The 14,997-nt window shown below is 63.5% G+C and overlaps 2 protein-coding genes across 3 annotated transcripts; both read right to left on the bottom strand.

Annotated features, from left to right (window-relative positions):
• Nucleotides 1–497: 497 nt before the first annotated feature.
• SLC34A1 (solute carrier family 34 member 1) lies at nucleotides 498–5,124 on the bottom strand. Of its 2 annotated transcripts, XM_065849218.2 has the most exons (13): nucleotides 4,908–5,124; nucleotides 4,616–4,732; nucleotides 4,278–4,460; nucleotides 3,702–3,830; nucleotides 3,483–3,626; nucleotides 3,262–3,373; nucleotides 2,990–3,185; nucleotides 2,576–2,671; nucleotides 2,360–2,459; nucleotides 1,984–2,151; nucleotides 1,516–1,632; nucleotides 1,237–1,361; nucleotides 498–1,142 (listed from the first exon to the last, which is right to left on the bottom strand). In XM_065849218.2, the coding sequence occupies exons 1-13, from the start codon at nucleotides 5,107–5,109 to the stop codon at nucleotides 588–590; spliced, it is 2,244 nt and encodes a 747-aa protein (XP_065705290.2). In that variant the 5' UTR covers nucleotides 5,110–5,124; the 3' UTR covers nucleotides 498–587. The 2 variants fall into 2 exon arrangements, with proteins under 2 accessions (XP_065705290.2, XP_071670752.1); XM_071814651.1 differs by lacking the exon at nucleotides 1,984–2,151.
• A 1,375-nt stretch (nucleotides 5,125–6,499) lies between these two features.
• Nucleotides 6,500–14,459, bottom strand: RGS14 (regulator of G protein signaling 14). The gene is made up of 15 exons (XM_065849220.2): nucleotides 14,264–14,459; nucleotides 12,761–12,782; nucleotides 11,695–11,849; nucleotides 11,496–11,588; nucleotides 10,788–10,931; nucleotides 10,472–10,621; nucleotides 10,173–10,293; nucleotides 9,960–10,084; nucleotides 9,680–9,883; nucleotides 9,498–9,574; nucleotides 9,215–9,341; nucleotides 8,844–8,925; nucleotides 8,600–8,658; nucleotides 8,268–8,382; nucleotides 6,500–7,960 (listed from the first exon to the last, which is right to left on the bottom strand). The coding sequence occupies exons 1-15, from the start codon at nucleotides 14,450–14,452 to the stop codon at nucleotides 7,725–7,727; spliced, it is 1,899 nt and encodes a 632-aa protein (XP_065705292.1). The 5' UTR covers nucleotides 14,453–14,459; the 3' UTR covers nucleotides 6,500–7,724.
• Between the last annotated feature and the right edge of the window lie 538 nt (nucleotides 14,460–14,997).

Raw genomic sequence — 14,997 nt, 5'->3', positions numbered from 1 at the left:
GGGTCACCATAGTGGGTGGTCTTCTGCTGTGACTGTCAGGGTATCCAGTGGGCTGGGCGCACTGCCCAGCCATGCTGAGTAGGGATCTCGCTGAGCCCCAGCCCAGCAGCACCACAGCACCTCGCCAGCTGCCCTGTGCTGTGCCCAGCTCACCGGCACACTGCTGTGACACAGAGCGGTGTGACACTGACCCCGTCCTGCCCGCTCAGCCATCTGGGGATGAGGTGGGTGTAAGATGCTGCCCATGGCACGTTGGTACAAGCTGGCTGCAAACCACAGGTGCGGGATTGGGCTGCGGTGCAGGGTTTGGCTGCAGCATCGGCACCGTGTACCCTCATGGCACGGGCAGCGTGTTCGGTGCATCCTCAGTGCTGGGCACCCATCCGGGCTGTGCAGGGGTAGTGTATGGACAAGGTGGGGCGAATGGTGGATGTCTGGCACCTGTGTCTCCAATAAGGTGTGCAGAGGCAGGAACCTAAGAGGCACACACGCAGCGCGCAGGCGTTTGGCATTTATTAGACACCAGCTGAGCAGGGATGGTGGAAACAGGGCAGCCATGGGAGCGGTGGCCAGGTGTCCGGTGGCGGCTAGAGCCGTGTGGCACTGTGCAGGGGTGGGCGAGGGGAGCCCACCCGGATGGCGGGGCCGGGCACCTCCTCGGGGTAGGAGAGCACGGGGTTGCTCAGCCCCAGCCTGGCCTTGTCACAGGGAGGGCCCTCGCGTTCCTCCCAGCCCTCGGGGCCACGGCAGCGGTCTGTGCAGCACAGAGTGGCCCGGGTGATGAGCTGGTCGAGGGGCTGCAGTGAGTGCATCCAGGAGGGGAGGAAGTCCCAGTTCTGCAGCCATTTGGGCAGGCGGCCGGGGCTGCGTGCCTGCAGCGCGTTCACCAGCCCCACGAAGAAGAGGAGGCCGAGGAAGGGTGCGCCCACCCCTACCAGCACTTGCCAGCCCGCCATGGAGATGCCAAAGACAAGGGAGGGCAGCAGGAGGAAGCAGACAATGAGGTACAGCACAGCGAACCAGCGGTATTTGGCCGTGCGCTCGCCCAGCGCCTTGGCCATGCGGATGGGCAGGCGGGTGAAGGGCAGCGGGTACCACAGCAGGATGCCGGAGATGTTGAAGAAGAAGTGGCAGAGGGCAATCTGCAGGGACAGCATCCCCGTTGGTTTTGGCACGTGGGCAGCCTCCTCCTTGCCCAGTGCCCCCCACGATTCCAGGCACGGCCCCTGGCTGTACCTGGAAGGAGCTGGCCAGCTTGTCCCCCGGGCTGGCCAAGGCGGCCAGGATGGCAGTGGTGGTGGTGCCGATGTTGGAGCCCAGGGTCAGCGGGTAGGCGCGCTCAATGCTGATCACCCCCAGGCCTGTGGGAGAGGGATCCTGTCTTGTCCCATTGCTCCTTGCCAGTGCCATCCCCACAGTCACCCAGGGAGACACATCTCCAAGTGCCCCAGCACACCCAGGACATTGTGGGGGGGACCAGCACGTGGCAGGGGACCAGTTTTGACCGGGACTCACCAATCAGAGGTGTGATGGCAGAGGTGAAGACGGAGCTGCTCTGCACCACAAAGGTCATTCCAGCGCCCACCACCATGGCGAAGTACCCAGTGAGCCAGCTGAGCGGGTGTGGGAGGTCTGCCAGGGCATGGCCATGAGCACGGCCACAGACATGGACATGGACATGCACACGTCAGCTGGGAGCAGCCCAGAGCTCCTACATGGTGCTGAGAAGGGGGCTGTGGGGACAGGCTGTGGATATGGGGTCAGGCTGTGGGTATGGGGCCAGCCTGGTGCCTGGGATGGCCAGGGAAGGAGGACGTGGACGCCAGGAGGCCACGACAGCCAGAAGCCAGGGCTCATTGGCGGGCCAGGGACACAGGGGTAGAAGCAGAAATAGGGGTTAGAGGCAGCCAGGAATCAGTCTGAGGGTGGCAAGTAGGGACGTGGTTGGGTGGCCATGGGGCAGGCAGGTCCCATCGCACTCACCAGTGTTAATGACTTTCTGGATGGCTTTGGCCACCTGTCCCTTGAGCAGGGAGTTGAGGAGTTTGACCAGGAGGATGAGGCAGGTGCAGAGCACAACGAGGGACCCGGCCAGCAGCACCAGCCCCACGGCCAGGTCGGGCAGTGGTGTGTTGGTGAAGAGGTGCTCGCCTGCCCCACAGCATGGCTGGGTGAGGGGTTGGGGCTGGCCCAGCCCTGCTCACAAACCAGCCCCCTAGCCCCACATCAGGACCCCAGCTCCAACATCTCCCAGCGCTGCCCCACGTCATGACTCCAGCCCCATGTCCAGCACCTCTGCATCCCACATTAAGCCCCCCCAGCCCTACCTGCAGCTTTCCAGCCCCCTGCACCCACTCACACTTCTGCCTGCTGATGTTGTGGAGGCTCCCGATGCCCTTAGTGCTGCAGTGGCCAAGGGCTGTGCAGTTTGGAGGCGGCTCAAACCCTACAGCAGCCATCTGCAAAGAGAGGGTGGGCTGCAGGTGGCTCCACAGCATCCTTGGCCAGCCCCCTGCCCACCACCCACCCTCCATGGGATTGTTTGGTGGCCCCAGCAGGATCACAAGCCACTCACCTGTGGGGGTGTGGGACCACACCAGACGCGGATGAGGCTCCGGTTGCGCAGGCTCTCGTCTCCTGTTGCAATGCCCGTGATCACCGACTTGTCCAGCTGCAACAACACACACGTTGGAGAGGGCCCTTGAGGGCTGACTGCACCCCCAGCTTGGGGACATCTTTGCTGGGATGGGGACACTGCTGCCAGCCTGGGGACACTCAAACACAACCACCGTCAAAGGGACACCAGTGCTGGGAATGTCACCACCAGCACAGGGGCACCAACGCTGGGGAACCACCACTAGCCTGGGCACACCACTGCCAGCCTAGAGAAACTTAGGCATGACCACCATCAAAGTGACACCAGCACTGGGGACATCACCACCAGCATGTGCGACCATCACCAGCCTGGGGACACCACGGCTGAGGAGACCTGGATGATGAGCTTGGTGAAGGGCTCTGTGATGATCTTCAGCAGGTCGGGGGCGTCCTTCCCGCTGCGGATGTTGAAGGTGGCCACGACCAGGTGGGTGACGCGGTGCAGGTAGCCGCTCACCACCTCCAGTGGCAGCAGGACCAGCACTGACAGCCAGTTGAAGCAGTCGTGCACTGTGGCACCAGCGAAGGCCCTGTGTGGAGGGCCTGTTGGCATGGGGTGGTCCCTAGGGAGCAGCCCCCAACCCCTGTGTCCCCTCTGACTCTCACCGTTTAAACTCACTGCGGTCTCCAGCCTGCATGAGGGCCACAATGGTGTTGGTGACAGAGGTGCCGATGTTGGAGCCCATGATGATGGGGATGGCAGAGCGTACCTCCAGCACTGGGGGCAAAGAGACCCACTAGCCCCACATGGTCCAGCCTGGGGTGATGCCATCCAGCCACCCCCTTCCCCAGGCTCAGGTCCTGGGGAGCCCAATGGACACACTCACATCCTGAGGAGACCATGCTAACGATGATGGAGGTGGAGGTGGAGGAGCTCTGCACCAGCACAGTCACCAGGATGCCCACCACCAGCCCGGCCACTGGGTTGGAGAGGATGGCGTTGTCCTTGAAGATGTCCCCAGCCACCTTGCCTGCAAGAGAGTGTGAGTGGCAGGGTGCTGGTACGGTGGGTGCCACCAGCCATCCAGGTGCCCCCACCACCCTACCTCCAGCCAGCTGGAAGGCAGAGCTGAGCACGTCCAGGGAGCACACGAAGAGGTACAGGAACCCGAACATCAAGGGCACCTTGAGAAGGGAGACACAGATGGACTGGAACCTGGCCCAGAACCCCAGCTCTGCGCAAGACAAGAGAGAGTGTTAAACACCAGCTATGGCATGGCACCAGCTCCCTGGGCTCCCACAGCCCTACACCATCCTCTTCTGCCCCTCGGTGGGACAAGGCTTGTGTCCCCAGTTGTGCCACCACTCCCTGGGTCCCCTCCATCTCCTCCCACCCTTGAGCACTTCATGCCAACCACCCATATTGCCCCTCACTCTCTCTGCAGCACTCTGGGGAGCTGAGGGTCTCCCCCACCAGCAGACACCCTGCCATGCTGGGTGTCCGGCTGGGATGCCAGCACAAGAACTGGCACCGCAGGGCAGCAAGGAGGAGTTGCTGCCAGTCCCAGGGGCAAAGCTGGGGCTCTCCTGGCACCCCAAGGCCCCCCCTGGGCGCCTCTGGTAGGTCTCTGGGGTGCTCCTCAACCAGGGTCCTTCGTGCCCACCACCCAGGGGGGTCTCACCTGGCTTCTGAAGCTCCTCCAAGCCCAGCCGGGGCCCCTGCCAGGGCAGCACATCCAGCTCGTACCGCTCCCTGCTCTCGCCCAGGCGCCCAGGCGAGCCGGGGCAGGGGAAGCCGTGGTCAGGGCACGGCACTGCCCCGACAGTGAAGGGACAGGCATGGGCACCCGGCAGCCGGTGCAGAGCTGGGGAGAGGGAGCACCTGCGTTACAGTCCCATCCTTCTGGGGGCCACCCTGCAGAGCAGAGCCCGGTACTGCCTGGGCCAGGGTCTGGCCAGCAGCAGAGCTGAGCCCAGCGCAGTGAGGAAGAGGAGGAGGAAGAGGGCTGGGGGCACCTACCTGGGGGGCTGGGGCAGAAGGCGAACTGTGGCCCGTGCACCACCCTTCCACCCTGCACCAGGCAGCGGGGCACGGCTGGGCTCTCCCTCCGGTAGGGCAGCATCGCTCCTGCTGAGGCTGAGCAGAGGCAGCCGTGTGTCACCACAGCAGTGCTGGCGACACCGAGGAGGACCTTCCCATCACCCACTGGTCCCCTGGGCTACCAACCACTACCACACCATCCCAGTGAGCTCCCGCAAGGGCAGGCAGGGGACACGGGGAGGGGACCCCTCCTGCCCAGGGTCCTGCTCACCTGGGGCTGGCCGGGCACTCAGGGCAGTGCCACATCCACATGCCACATCCACGCGTCCCTCCAGTGAAGTGGTAAGCAGGGCACCGTGGCCCTTTATACGCAGGCCAAGAGCAAAGTCTAAGGAGCCCCACGTTGCCCCCCAACGCTTGCTGCTCACCTCCTCCCCAGAAATTCCTGCAGTTAATGGGTAACCGTGCTGCATCCCACATCAGCCACAGCCGCGGGGCAGGATGCAGCACATGTCCCCAGGGTACCACGCTGCCACACACCCCGCCTCGGCTACCCGAGGCTTTGCATCACCCTGGGCAAGCAGCAGCCAGTGTGGCAGGGAGCAAAGCTGGGGCGGTGCTGGAGCAACCTCAGCTCCCTGTCACTTGGTGCTGGGTGCTTCACTCCCTGCACGAGATGAAGAGGAGGAGAAGACCTCAGTGCTGGTGCTGTTGGGGTGTCTCAGACTGGAGGTGAGGCCACACACACATCCACCATCCTCAGAGACACCTCAGCATCAGCTGCAAGGGGCCCAGCTCTGCCCAAGGTACAGACTGTCCGCATTGCCAGGGCGTTGACGGCGGGTTACGTCAGTACCGGTGCAGTCCCCATGTCCTGTCGCTGTTGGTGATGGTGGCACGCGGCCCAGTTCAGCACGGAGCAGCTGGCAGTGCTGCGAGGGCTGTGCGGGGCAGAGTCTGTGTCTTCCAGCACGTGTTCTGCCAGGGCAGGCAGGAGCGGAGCGACACCAGTGTTGCCATCACCACCTCCTCGATGCCGTTTATCATTACCGCTGTTTATGCACCTTCGGCCAAGTTTCCATCCACGCGCAAGGCACCCGACCAGCTCGCCCCCACATCTGCCCTGGGGAGAGCCAGGGGCCAAAGGCCCCTCCAGCCCAGGCACCTGCGAGGAATGGGCACAGAGAGGCCACGCGGTTGCCACGTCCCTGTTTTTCTGGGATCAGACGCTCCCAGGATCCATCACCATGGACAAAACAGCTGCAATTGTATATGGGGAGAGAATGGGAGATCCCTCAGGTACCCCAGAGTGGTCAGGGACAGCCTGGGGACATCCCTGCCACTGCTGGAGCATCACCGAGCCTCTGCAGAGTCACAAATCGCTGGACCTGAATGCCCAGGAGGTGCCACAGCAGGGGACATGTCCTGCCTCTGCAGGGCCTGGGGACCCTTCTGGCCAGGGAGGGTGGCCAGTGGCACCCACAGTGCCCCGTGCCCAGCTGCAGTGGGCAGGAGGCTGGTGTCCGCGCTTGCCCCGTCCCTAGGGCTCTTGCCCAGCTGCCCCCACAATCATTAACCTGGTGAGGCCCTGGCAGCTCTGGCTGTCACTCATTGACAGTGTCGGGGCTGAAGTCCTTGGCCATGCCGGCCCTGCATCTTCCCCTACATCATCAGCAGTGCTGGGAAAACAAGTTCCTGGCACCGCCATTTGCTGCCGGGCAGGGTGGCACCAGGGCCAGGGTTGGCTCCAGCTCTGCCCTGACCCCATGGGGGCTCTGTGGGGTACAGCGGGGACTGGGGGGACATTGCTGCCAGGAAAAGCACCATCTGGCCTTAGCAGCAGAGGAAGGAGAAGGATGCATGTCCAGGCAATGCTCTTTATTTCCCCTGATTTCACATCACAGACGGGACTGAGCAACACCATGGAGACACAGAGGGGCTCTGACCTGGGCCATGGGGCTGCAGCCAGCTGTCCTGGGCCACCCCTCTGCCTCTGGCTGGGCAGTGGTGACAGAGCAGTGACCCAGGGAAGGGCCCCAGCACACACGGATGTTGGAGGGATCTCCTGGCTGCTATTCGGGGGCTGTCTCCATCATGGACAGAATCTGAGACCTCTGAGGACATGGGGCTCCCCGGGGAATGGGGACCTCCCAGGCACAAGGTTACTGCCCAGCACAGCTGCCAGCAGGGATGCCAGGCTGGGCACACGCTGGGTACCCACACACCAGGCTGAAATGCTCAGCACCCAGCGGTGCTGCATTCCCCTGGTGCCGGGGACGGCTGTCCGCAGGGGCTGAGCACCCACGGCCCCAGACAGGCTGCAGCAGAGACCTACGAGGATCCGCTCCCGTGGGTCACTTCAGCAGTTGCCCACACAGGACCTCCCTGCTGGCTCTGCCTCTGTCTGCTCAGGGCAGGAACCACGTACAGCTCCATGCCCTGCTCCACAATTGCGCTGAGCCTGGCAGGATCAGGCCCAGCCACACTCATGCAATGCCGATGGTAACAACTTGCCCAGGATGTATGCTGGCAGGGCCATGCTTACCCTTCCTGGGACGGGTAGACCTGCTCATCAACAACGGGGGAACCCCTGTTCCTGTGGGGTCAGGGACCGGATCCGTCCTTCTGCTCTGGACACGTGTTCTCCTGACCCTGCCTGCCCACAGCACCAGGGCTCAGGGCTCGGGCCTGCCTTGCCACCACACCCACCCATGTCCTCTCTCTCTTGCACACCCTTTGGTTGGAAGGGTGCTTTCCCCACCTGAACAGTCTGCAGGGCCGTGCCAGCAGGCAGAGGCACTGGGCATGACAGTGCCAGGCATGCGTGGGACGTTGCAAAGTGCTTTGCAACGGGGGTTCAAACTATGTACAGAACTCCCTTGATGTGCACCAGGATGCGACCCCATCAAGGGGCATGGCAGCTGCTCAACCACTCACAGTGACACGACACAACAGTTTGGGACAGGACGTGGACTAATCTGCGGTCCAGGCAGTGTCGGCAGTGCAGGGCAGGGGCCAGTCGGACCCCACGTTGAACCCTGATATGGCCCGGGGGTACCACATGCCGGGTGCGGATGTGCAGCAGGACTCATCGGAGCTCATGGTCAACCGGAGGCTGAGCTGGCGCAGGGTTTGAGGGCTGAGGACGGCCACTTCCCTCGGAGCCTGAGTGAGGGTCACGGGGCTGATCCGACCCGTCACAGGCACTGTCGTCCTGCCCGGGGAGCTGGAGGAAGTCAGGCAGGACCAGGTCCTCCTTGGAGAGCAGCCCACGCTGGTCATTGGCCCGGCAGCTCTGGGCACGGTTCAGCAGCTCCACCAGGCCTGGGGGAAATGCAGGTCACGCAGCTGAGCCTGGCACTCAGGCTCTAGTCCTAACACCTGGGCTGCCCTCTCCACCTGATGTGATCCAGAACATGTCCCAGTAACAGCACCTGCAACTTCTCCCTACTCCATGCCAGCACCCATGGGACCCTGCACCCCCATTCAACAAACTAGAGACCCCCAAATCCCTCATATCCCATCTGCAGCTTCATGGGACCCTGCATCCATCCCCATTAGACTGGGGCTCCCACATCCCTTGCCCTGTGTTTTACCCCAGCCCTCAGGTTTTAGACAGGCCAGGTCTCACCTTCCAGGTCATATGTGCGGCGGTTCAGGTTCATGGCAGCTGAAGACCGGGGCCGGGAGAAGGAGGAGGGCATCTCCCACAGCGTGTCCGACTCTGCTCTTGTCGGGCTGCCCTCCTGCAATAAGCAGCCCAGGCCTCAGCAATGCGGCGAGGAGGCAGCACTCCCCCAGCCCATGTCCCCATCGCCTTCCCACAGCCTGGCCCCTGCCTTGGCACCCGCTGCACAGCCCCACGGCACGTGCCAGCACCACGGCAGAGCACACCTTCCCCACAGGCCATGGCAGCAGCCACGGGGGCATCTTCAACCAGGGAAGGTGGGATCTTGAGCTCACCTCGTTCTGGAGCAGGGAGGGGGCGGCTGCGGCCTCAGCACTCTCTGTCACTCGCACGTCTGCAAGGTAAGTGATGGTCAGCACCCCATGCCAGCGCACCAGTTCTGTCCCCACCAGTGACAGGATGGAGCCCATCCCAGGAAGCAGGAGCCATGACCACCCGAAAGCAGCCAGGCCCTTTGAGCACTCTGGGCAGGGTGACACAGCCTGAGGGGGGACACGGCTGGAGGGCAGGTCACTCTACCTGCTGGTGTTTCCAGGATGAGTTTCTGAGCAGCTACCGTGGTGACCAGCTTCTCCAGGTCCAGGGTGGCCGCCTCACCTTGCTGCAATAGGAAGAGCCAGCCGGTGTCACGCTTGCTGCAGCATGGCAAAGGTGGCCAGGCTGAGGACGTGTGAGCCCCCTGGCCAGACCCTGTTGGGTCACAGGCTGCACCACACACAGCACACCCACCAGTGCCTCCTGGCCCATGGCACTGGTGACTCTCCATGAGCTCACAGGCTGCCCCTGACATAGACCCCTGCTCCCCACCACTGCCGGCAGCCCCTGGTCCAACCCCCCCACAGCATCCCGGCCGTGGGGGCTGGGACCATCCCGGCGAGGCGCAGGCTCACCCGCCGCAGCAGCGCCAGCTCCATGCGCACACCGTACTTCCCCAGCACGGGCTGCAGCGCTTCTCGGATGCGCTTGGTTGACTTCGCCGTGATGCGGATGGTCTTATTCAGGGAGGAGATTTCCAGGCTACGGAGAAAGAGATGAGGCTGTCTGAGGGCAAATATGGACAGGTAGGACAGAGCCAGGGTGTTCAGTGTGGGGCACCGCGAGGAGGTTAGGGTGCTGTGTGTGATGTGGACCAAACATGTGGGCATCAGTGTCAGCCCTGAAGCTCCCACTCACTCAAAGCTTATCCTGTTCTCCAGTTTCACCTCCTGGTCTGCCAACACGGAGCACTCCTGGTCCAGCACCAGCGCTTTCTGCAAAAGCCAAACCATCAGGAAAGAGCATGCCAGAGTGGCACGTTGTCCCTGCACAAGGCTGATCTGGCTGGCAGAAGCCCCCATTCCCCCTGCCTGCCCTACCTGCTCGTTCCCCACCAGGTAGACCTTGATGTCGGGGAGGCTGAAGCCACGTTTCTCGCATATCCCTGCCAGCATGTCGCGGATGGAGTGGCCGGGCCGGACGGAGGCCAGCGAAGCCGTGCCGTCAGGCAGGTACACGCAGCAGTACTTCATGGGCTTGGCCGGCAGCTCCGCCTCGCTGCCCCCCAGGCTTTTCCGATGGCCCTGTGGGAGGGAGGTGGCAGGATGAGCCCAGCCAGTGGCAGCATGATGCCGTGGGGCCGGCACAGCGGCAACTCACCTCGGTCCAGGGGCTGGGGGTTGTGCTGGCCGAGGACAGGAAGCCCAGGTCCAGGCTGGCTGAGGAGTTGAGTGAGCCCTGGGACTCCCGCCACAGCATGGCACTCCCACCACCTTCTCCCCCCTCTAGGACAGACAGAGAGACAGTGGTGGGCACCGCGGGCACCTTCCAGGGGTGGCACGGCTCCTCTGGCCTGCGTGGCACAGCACGTACCTGCCCAGGAGGGCTCCCGCCGCTCGCCCTTCCTGAAGGACCGGCGGGGGCTGCGGTTGGCACTGCTGCCCGCTGTCTCCACACCCAGCGGCAGGGACTTGCCCAGCTTCAGCTTCGACTTCTGGGTGAACAGAGAAGAATCTCAGTGTGGGGACATCCAAGGCTTGCCCTTTCCCTGGTCCCCTGACCACTTGTCCACCCTCAGCCCAACAGCAGCTCCAAACAGCAGCAAAGGGACCCAGCACCTTTTTCTCAGGCCAAGGGACAGGTCCCTGTGCCCCCCTTGCCACCCTGCTCACCTTGCTGAGGTCAGGCGGGGGGCTGCTGCTGCGGGAGTGGGGCCGCAGGTCGGGCAGGGGCTGCCCCTGTCTCTCTGCCCGCAGGCAGGCCTGGTAGAGCGGGGATTTCACAAAGCGCGTGTAGCTGTCAAACTTCATCAGGTTAAAGATCTGCGAAGGGAGTATGCGCGTGCTTAAGACCCCTGCCCGCCCCCAGCTTGGTCTGGCTGCTGTCCCACGGCATGGCCCCAGGTGCCAGCAGCGATGCTGGTGATGTGCAGGGTGGTCCTGCAGCCCCCATCCTGCGGGCAGGGTGGAACACAGGTGCGGTTCATACCTGGAGCTGCTGGACGCGAAACATGTCTGGGGAGGGGGTGGCCAGCATGTCCTCCCCAATCCAGGCCTGCTTGTCGATGTTCACAGGACTGACCGAGTGGCTGGAGAGGAATTCATCGTAGATTCGCCGTGCCTCCTGAGCCAGCTGGGGGAGCGAAGGGGTCAGGCTGAGGCCAGGAGCCCTCTCCTCACTGCTACCTTGTGGGGAGCCCCTGGCTCACCCCACAAAGACCCCCGAGTCCTGAGGGACCAATTTTCCCCTGTGACCAGCTCGGTACCCAGGCTTCAGGACAGGCATCGGAGCCAGCCGCCTCCACCCAGCACCAAGCTCTGGGTACAACACGGTGGTCTCTCCACAGAGGTCCAGCCCAAGGTAGGAACTGTCCCCTCCAGCTGTGTGGCTCTGTCTCCATGATCCCCAGTCTAGCTCTCTGCCCTTGGTCTCTTTTTTCCCCCCAGCAGCACTCTCCACCCTCCAGCCACCCTGGGCTGGAGAAGCACAACCCACTCCGGAGGGCAGGCAGTCCTGGCTGCAGCTTTTCAGATGCACATCACATCCGTCTCCTTGTCCCTCCTGCAAGAGCTCCCAGCCTGCTCAACATCCCATTACGGGGGTTTGCTTGGACCCTGGGACACGCAGGCATGATGGCCACCTCCACCCACGTCCCTCCCAGGCTCAGCCGCACTGTGGCTGTGCGGAGGCTGCTACCTGCTGTGTGTCGCTGGCTGGGATCTGCTGGAAGCGCTCGCACGCCTGCCAGAAGTAGACGTTTTCAGCGCTGAACTCTTTCTTGAGGAACTCCTGCGGGGCAGAGAGAGCTGCTGGCCCAGCTGGCACCATGGCTGAGGGACAGCTGGTTGCCAACGGTGGACGGGAGTAGGGACCAAGGTCTGGCTGTGGCACTCACAGTGAAGTAGGTGACAGCCACGTGGTCCTGCAGCAGCGTCTCAAAGGATTCGGCCCAGCTGACCACAGAACCCTGTGCGGAGCTGCAGGTGGCCGGTGGTCCTGGCAGGCTGTTCACACTGTGATTGCTGCCACGGGCCCTGGAGGCATTTAACTCTGAGAGAGAAAAAGAGTCAGCTCTGGCGGCCTGGGTGTCCCCCAGCACCACCCCTGTTGCCCGCTGCCCCCTGTATCTGCGGGGAGTTCATCTCCCTGATCCTGATGCGAGCCAGCAAGGCCTCAGGAAGGGAAGATGAGGAGCTGGTATCGCAGTGGCAACCTGGATGGATCAAGCACCATGACGCCACATGAGGCTCCTAACCCTGAGGAAACTCTCCCTCCAGGAAACCCAAGGAGATTGTGCATTCAAATGGAGTCCCTCCATAAAAAAGATGGAAGGTCCCAGTGGCAACCGCAGCTTTAGAAATGGCTTGGCTGGTGAGCCCTGGGCGCAGAGGGTCATTTGCAAGAGAACATAAGGACATGGAAGCAGGGCTCTCCCAGCCTGCGGGAGCAGAACCGACAGCAGGCTGCTGCTTTGCCAGGCTCCTTGTCCTTCTCCTCCTGTCCAAAACACAGGGTAATCGCACACACCCTGCATGTACAGGTGGGCACAGCAGCCCCTGGCACCTTGTGCTGAAAGGATCCTGCAGTGGGGCTGAGATGGTCAAATGGCACATCTGAGATATCCAGTGTACCATGAAACAGATGGACAGAGAGACAAACAAACTCTCCGGGAGCACGGGACTGGCTGGTACCCAGGTTCTGCTCGCTCCAGGAAGCCCCTTGGCCCCCAAGGGTCCCAGCTGAAGAGCCAGAAGGGAGGGACTGGTACAATGGGGCCATGCAGGAGAGATGAAGGGGTCTGATGAGTCCCTGGCACAGGGCTCAGTCCTGCACCTGCCCACGGCACAGCCTGTGCTGACACAGGACCTGGCTCTCTCCTGGCTCCTTGCCCCTGGCTTTGGGCCTCCCCCTCCCCTGAGGATGATGCCGGCCTCCCATCCCAGAGCAAAGAGCAGCCTTACCTCCATCTGACACAGCTGGGCCCTGCGGGGGTGGAGAGAAGAGAAGTGAGAGGGGGCACACAGCATTTTCCAGCCCGGTGGAGCAGTACCTGGGCAGGCGTCAGCACCAGGGCAAGCCCGGTCCAAACCCAGGTGCATGGGACACGGGCTGCCAGCAACCACCACCCTGGTGTTAACTGCAACCAGAATGGCTGCCCCATGGCAGGGGCAGAATGCTGGGCTCCCAACCCGTGGGGCAGCTAGATGGGGGGGTCACAAGAGGTGCGCAGCTTTTCTCCCACCTCTCGTGCATCTACTGCCCTGGGGCCAGAACAGCAGTTGGGAAAGGGCAGCTGCTATCAGATGTAACCCTGCCACCCTGTCCGTGGAGGAGAGAAGCAGCCTCCTCAGCACAGGAAGAGGAGGGGAGGAGGGGAGGGAAGGAAGGACAACCACAGCCCTAGGCAGGCAAACTGCCTGCTCCCTCCTTCCTTGTGGCCTGGGGCAGATGCCCAAAGACGGTGAGCAGGTCCTGCCAGAGCTGCCAGCCCAGGGCACAGCAGGACAGGGTGCCCTGTACTATTCCCTGAGCTGGCCCAGACACCTGCTGCGGGGATGTGGTACCCTGGGACACACAGCAAGAAGGGAGATGAGCAGAGCCTCTGCAGTCAAAGCCCAGCTAAGCACCAGCATGGCACTGCCTCTCATCACCCGCCTGGAGCCACACTGAAGTGGTGCCCTTCACCTGGCTGGCCAGTGCCCCCCACCCTGACAGCCCCACACACCCCAGCCTGCCCTGCACACCCCTGCCAGTCCCCATCCCAGCCCCACACACCTGAACCCCACGATCCCACCCCTGCCTGTCCTTGCTACCACCCCACATGCAGCTGCCATGCCCCTTATCTCAGCCCCGCACACCCCAGCCCTGCTTGCCCATTACCCCCGCACCACATACCCCTGTTTTGCCAGCTCCTTGCTCTTCCCCATCCATCCCTGCTGCCCACACCCACATAGCTCTGCCCTGCCTGCCACGACACACCAGCATTGCTGACTCTTGTTACCCCGGCCCCATACTTTGGTGCCGTGCATCCCCACATATCGCTGCTTCACCCTCCTAAGACCCCTGCCTGCTCATTACCCCAGCCCCGTATGTCCCTGCCTGCCTGCTAACCAGCCTCATATACTGTTCTCTGCCCTAATACCTCTTTACATCCCTGCCTGCTTTGGATACCCAAGCCCCATACACCTCTGCCTGCCCAGTACCCAGCCCCACACCCCCTGCCTGCCTGTTCCCATGCCCCATACATCCGCCTATCTTCCCGGTACCCAGCCCCACGCCCCCTGCCTGCCCGTTATCCGTTCCACACTCCCCGCCTGCCCACTCCCTGGCCCCGTTCAGCCCCTGCCTGCCCGGTACCCAGCCCCACACCCCCTGCCTGCCCGGTACCCAGCCCCACGCCGTGCCGCCGGGCGGGGCCGCCCCGTGGGATGGGGACCGGCGCCCCGGGCCAGGCCGGGACTCACCATGCGGCCGTTGTGGACCAGCAGCAGCTTGGCCTTGCCCTGCATGCCTGGCACCGCCCGGCCCAGCGCGCTACCGGCGCGGCCCGCGGCCCCGCAGCATCCCCGGCCGGCGGCGCGGCGCGGCTCTCCCGGCGCGGCCCGGCGCTCCCCGGCACTACCGCTTTCGGCTGCCACAGGAAGTGTCGCCATGGGAACCGAGACCGCAGCGGGGGGAGCGGAGCCGCCCTCCCGCCCCGCGCCGCCGCCACCACCGGCCCCGGCACCGCCCCGGTGGGCACCGGCTCCAGCTTCGGGCCAGGAGGCGCTGCGGCCCCATCCCCGTCCTCATCCTCATCCCGGTCTCCATCCGCATCTGTGGCCACATACCCATCTGCATCCCCATCTCAATCCCTGTCCTCACCCCTGACTCCATCCCCATCTGAATCCCCCTCCCATCGCAGTTCCCATTCTCACCCACTCAGTCCCCATCACCAGCACGGCCTGTGCTGCTTCAGGCTCAGCATCCCATCACCACCCTTCCCAGCAGCCTGGGCAGCACAAGGGGGCTCATCTTGAGCACCACATCACCCCAGGGAAGGGGATTGCAGGGGGCATCAACATGCCAAACAGCCTGGTGCCACTTGCTCCGGTCACACCCAGCCAGGCACACAGCCGCCTCCCAGCCCCACGCCAAACAGTAGGTGAAGGTGGCCCCCAGGGCTGTGCTGCTGCTGCCTTAGCGCCTGGGGAGAGCT

This window comes from Patagioenas fasciata, chromosome 14 (assembly GCF_037038585.1).
Source record: "Patagioenas fasciata isolate bPatFas1 chromosome 14, bPatFas1.hap1, whole genome shotgun sequence".
NCBI lineage: Eukaryota > Metazoa > Chordata > Aves > Columbiformes > Columbidae > Patagioenas > Patagioenas fasciata.
This window is presented reverse-complemented; position numbering and strand designations above follow the sequence as displayed.

Coding starts and splice junctions, on each gene's coding strand:
- SLC34A1 (XM_065849218.2), bottom strand. CDS start 5,109: ATGCAGCACGGTTACCCATTAACTGCAGGAATTTCTGGGGAGGAGGTG. Junction 3,831..4,277: donor GGAGGAGCTTCAGAAGCCAG/GTGAGACCCCCC, acceptor TGTCTTGCGCAG/AGCTGGGGTTCTGGGCCAGG. Junction 2,152..2,359: donor CAACATCAGCAGGCAGAAGT/GTGAGTGGGTGC, acceptor GCTGTGGGGCAG/GCGAGCACCTCTTCACCAAC.
- RGS14 (XM_065849220.2), bottom strand. CDS start 14,452: ATGGCGACACTTCCTGTGGCAGCCGAAAGCGGTAGTGCCGGGGAGCGC. Junction 12,783..14,263: donor TGGTCCACAACGGCCGCATG/GTGAGTCCCGGC, acceptor CCACCCCCGCAG/GGCCCAGCTGTGTCAGATGG. Junction 7,961..8,267: donor CCGCACATATGACCTGGAAG/GTGAGACCTGGC, acceptor CATTTCCCCCAG/GCCTGGTGGAGCTGCTGAAC.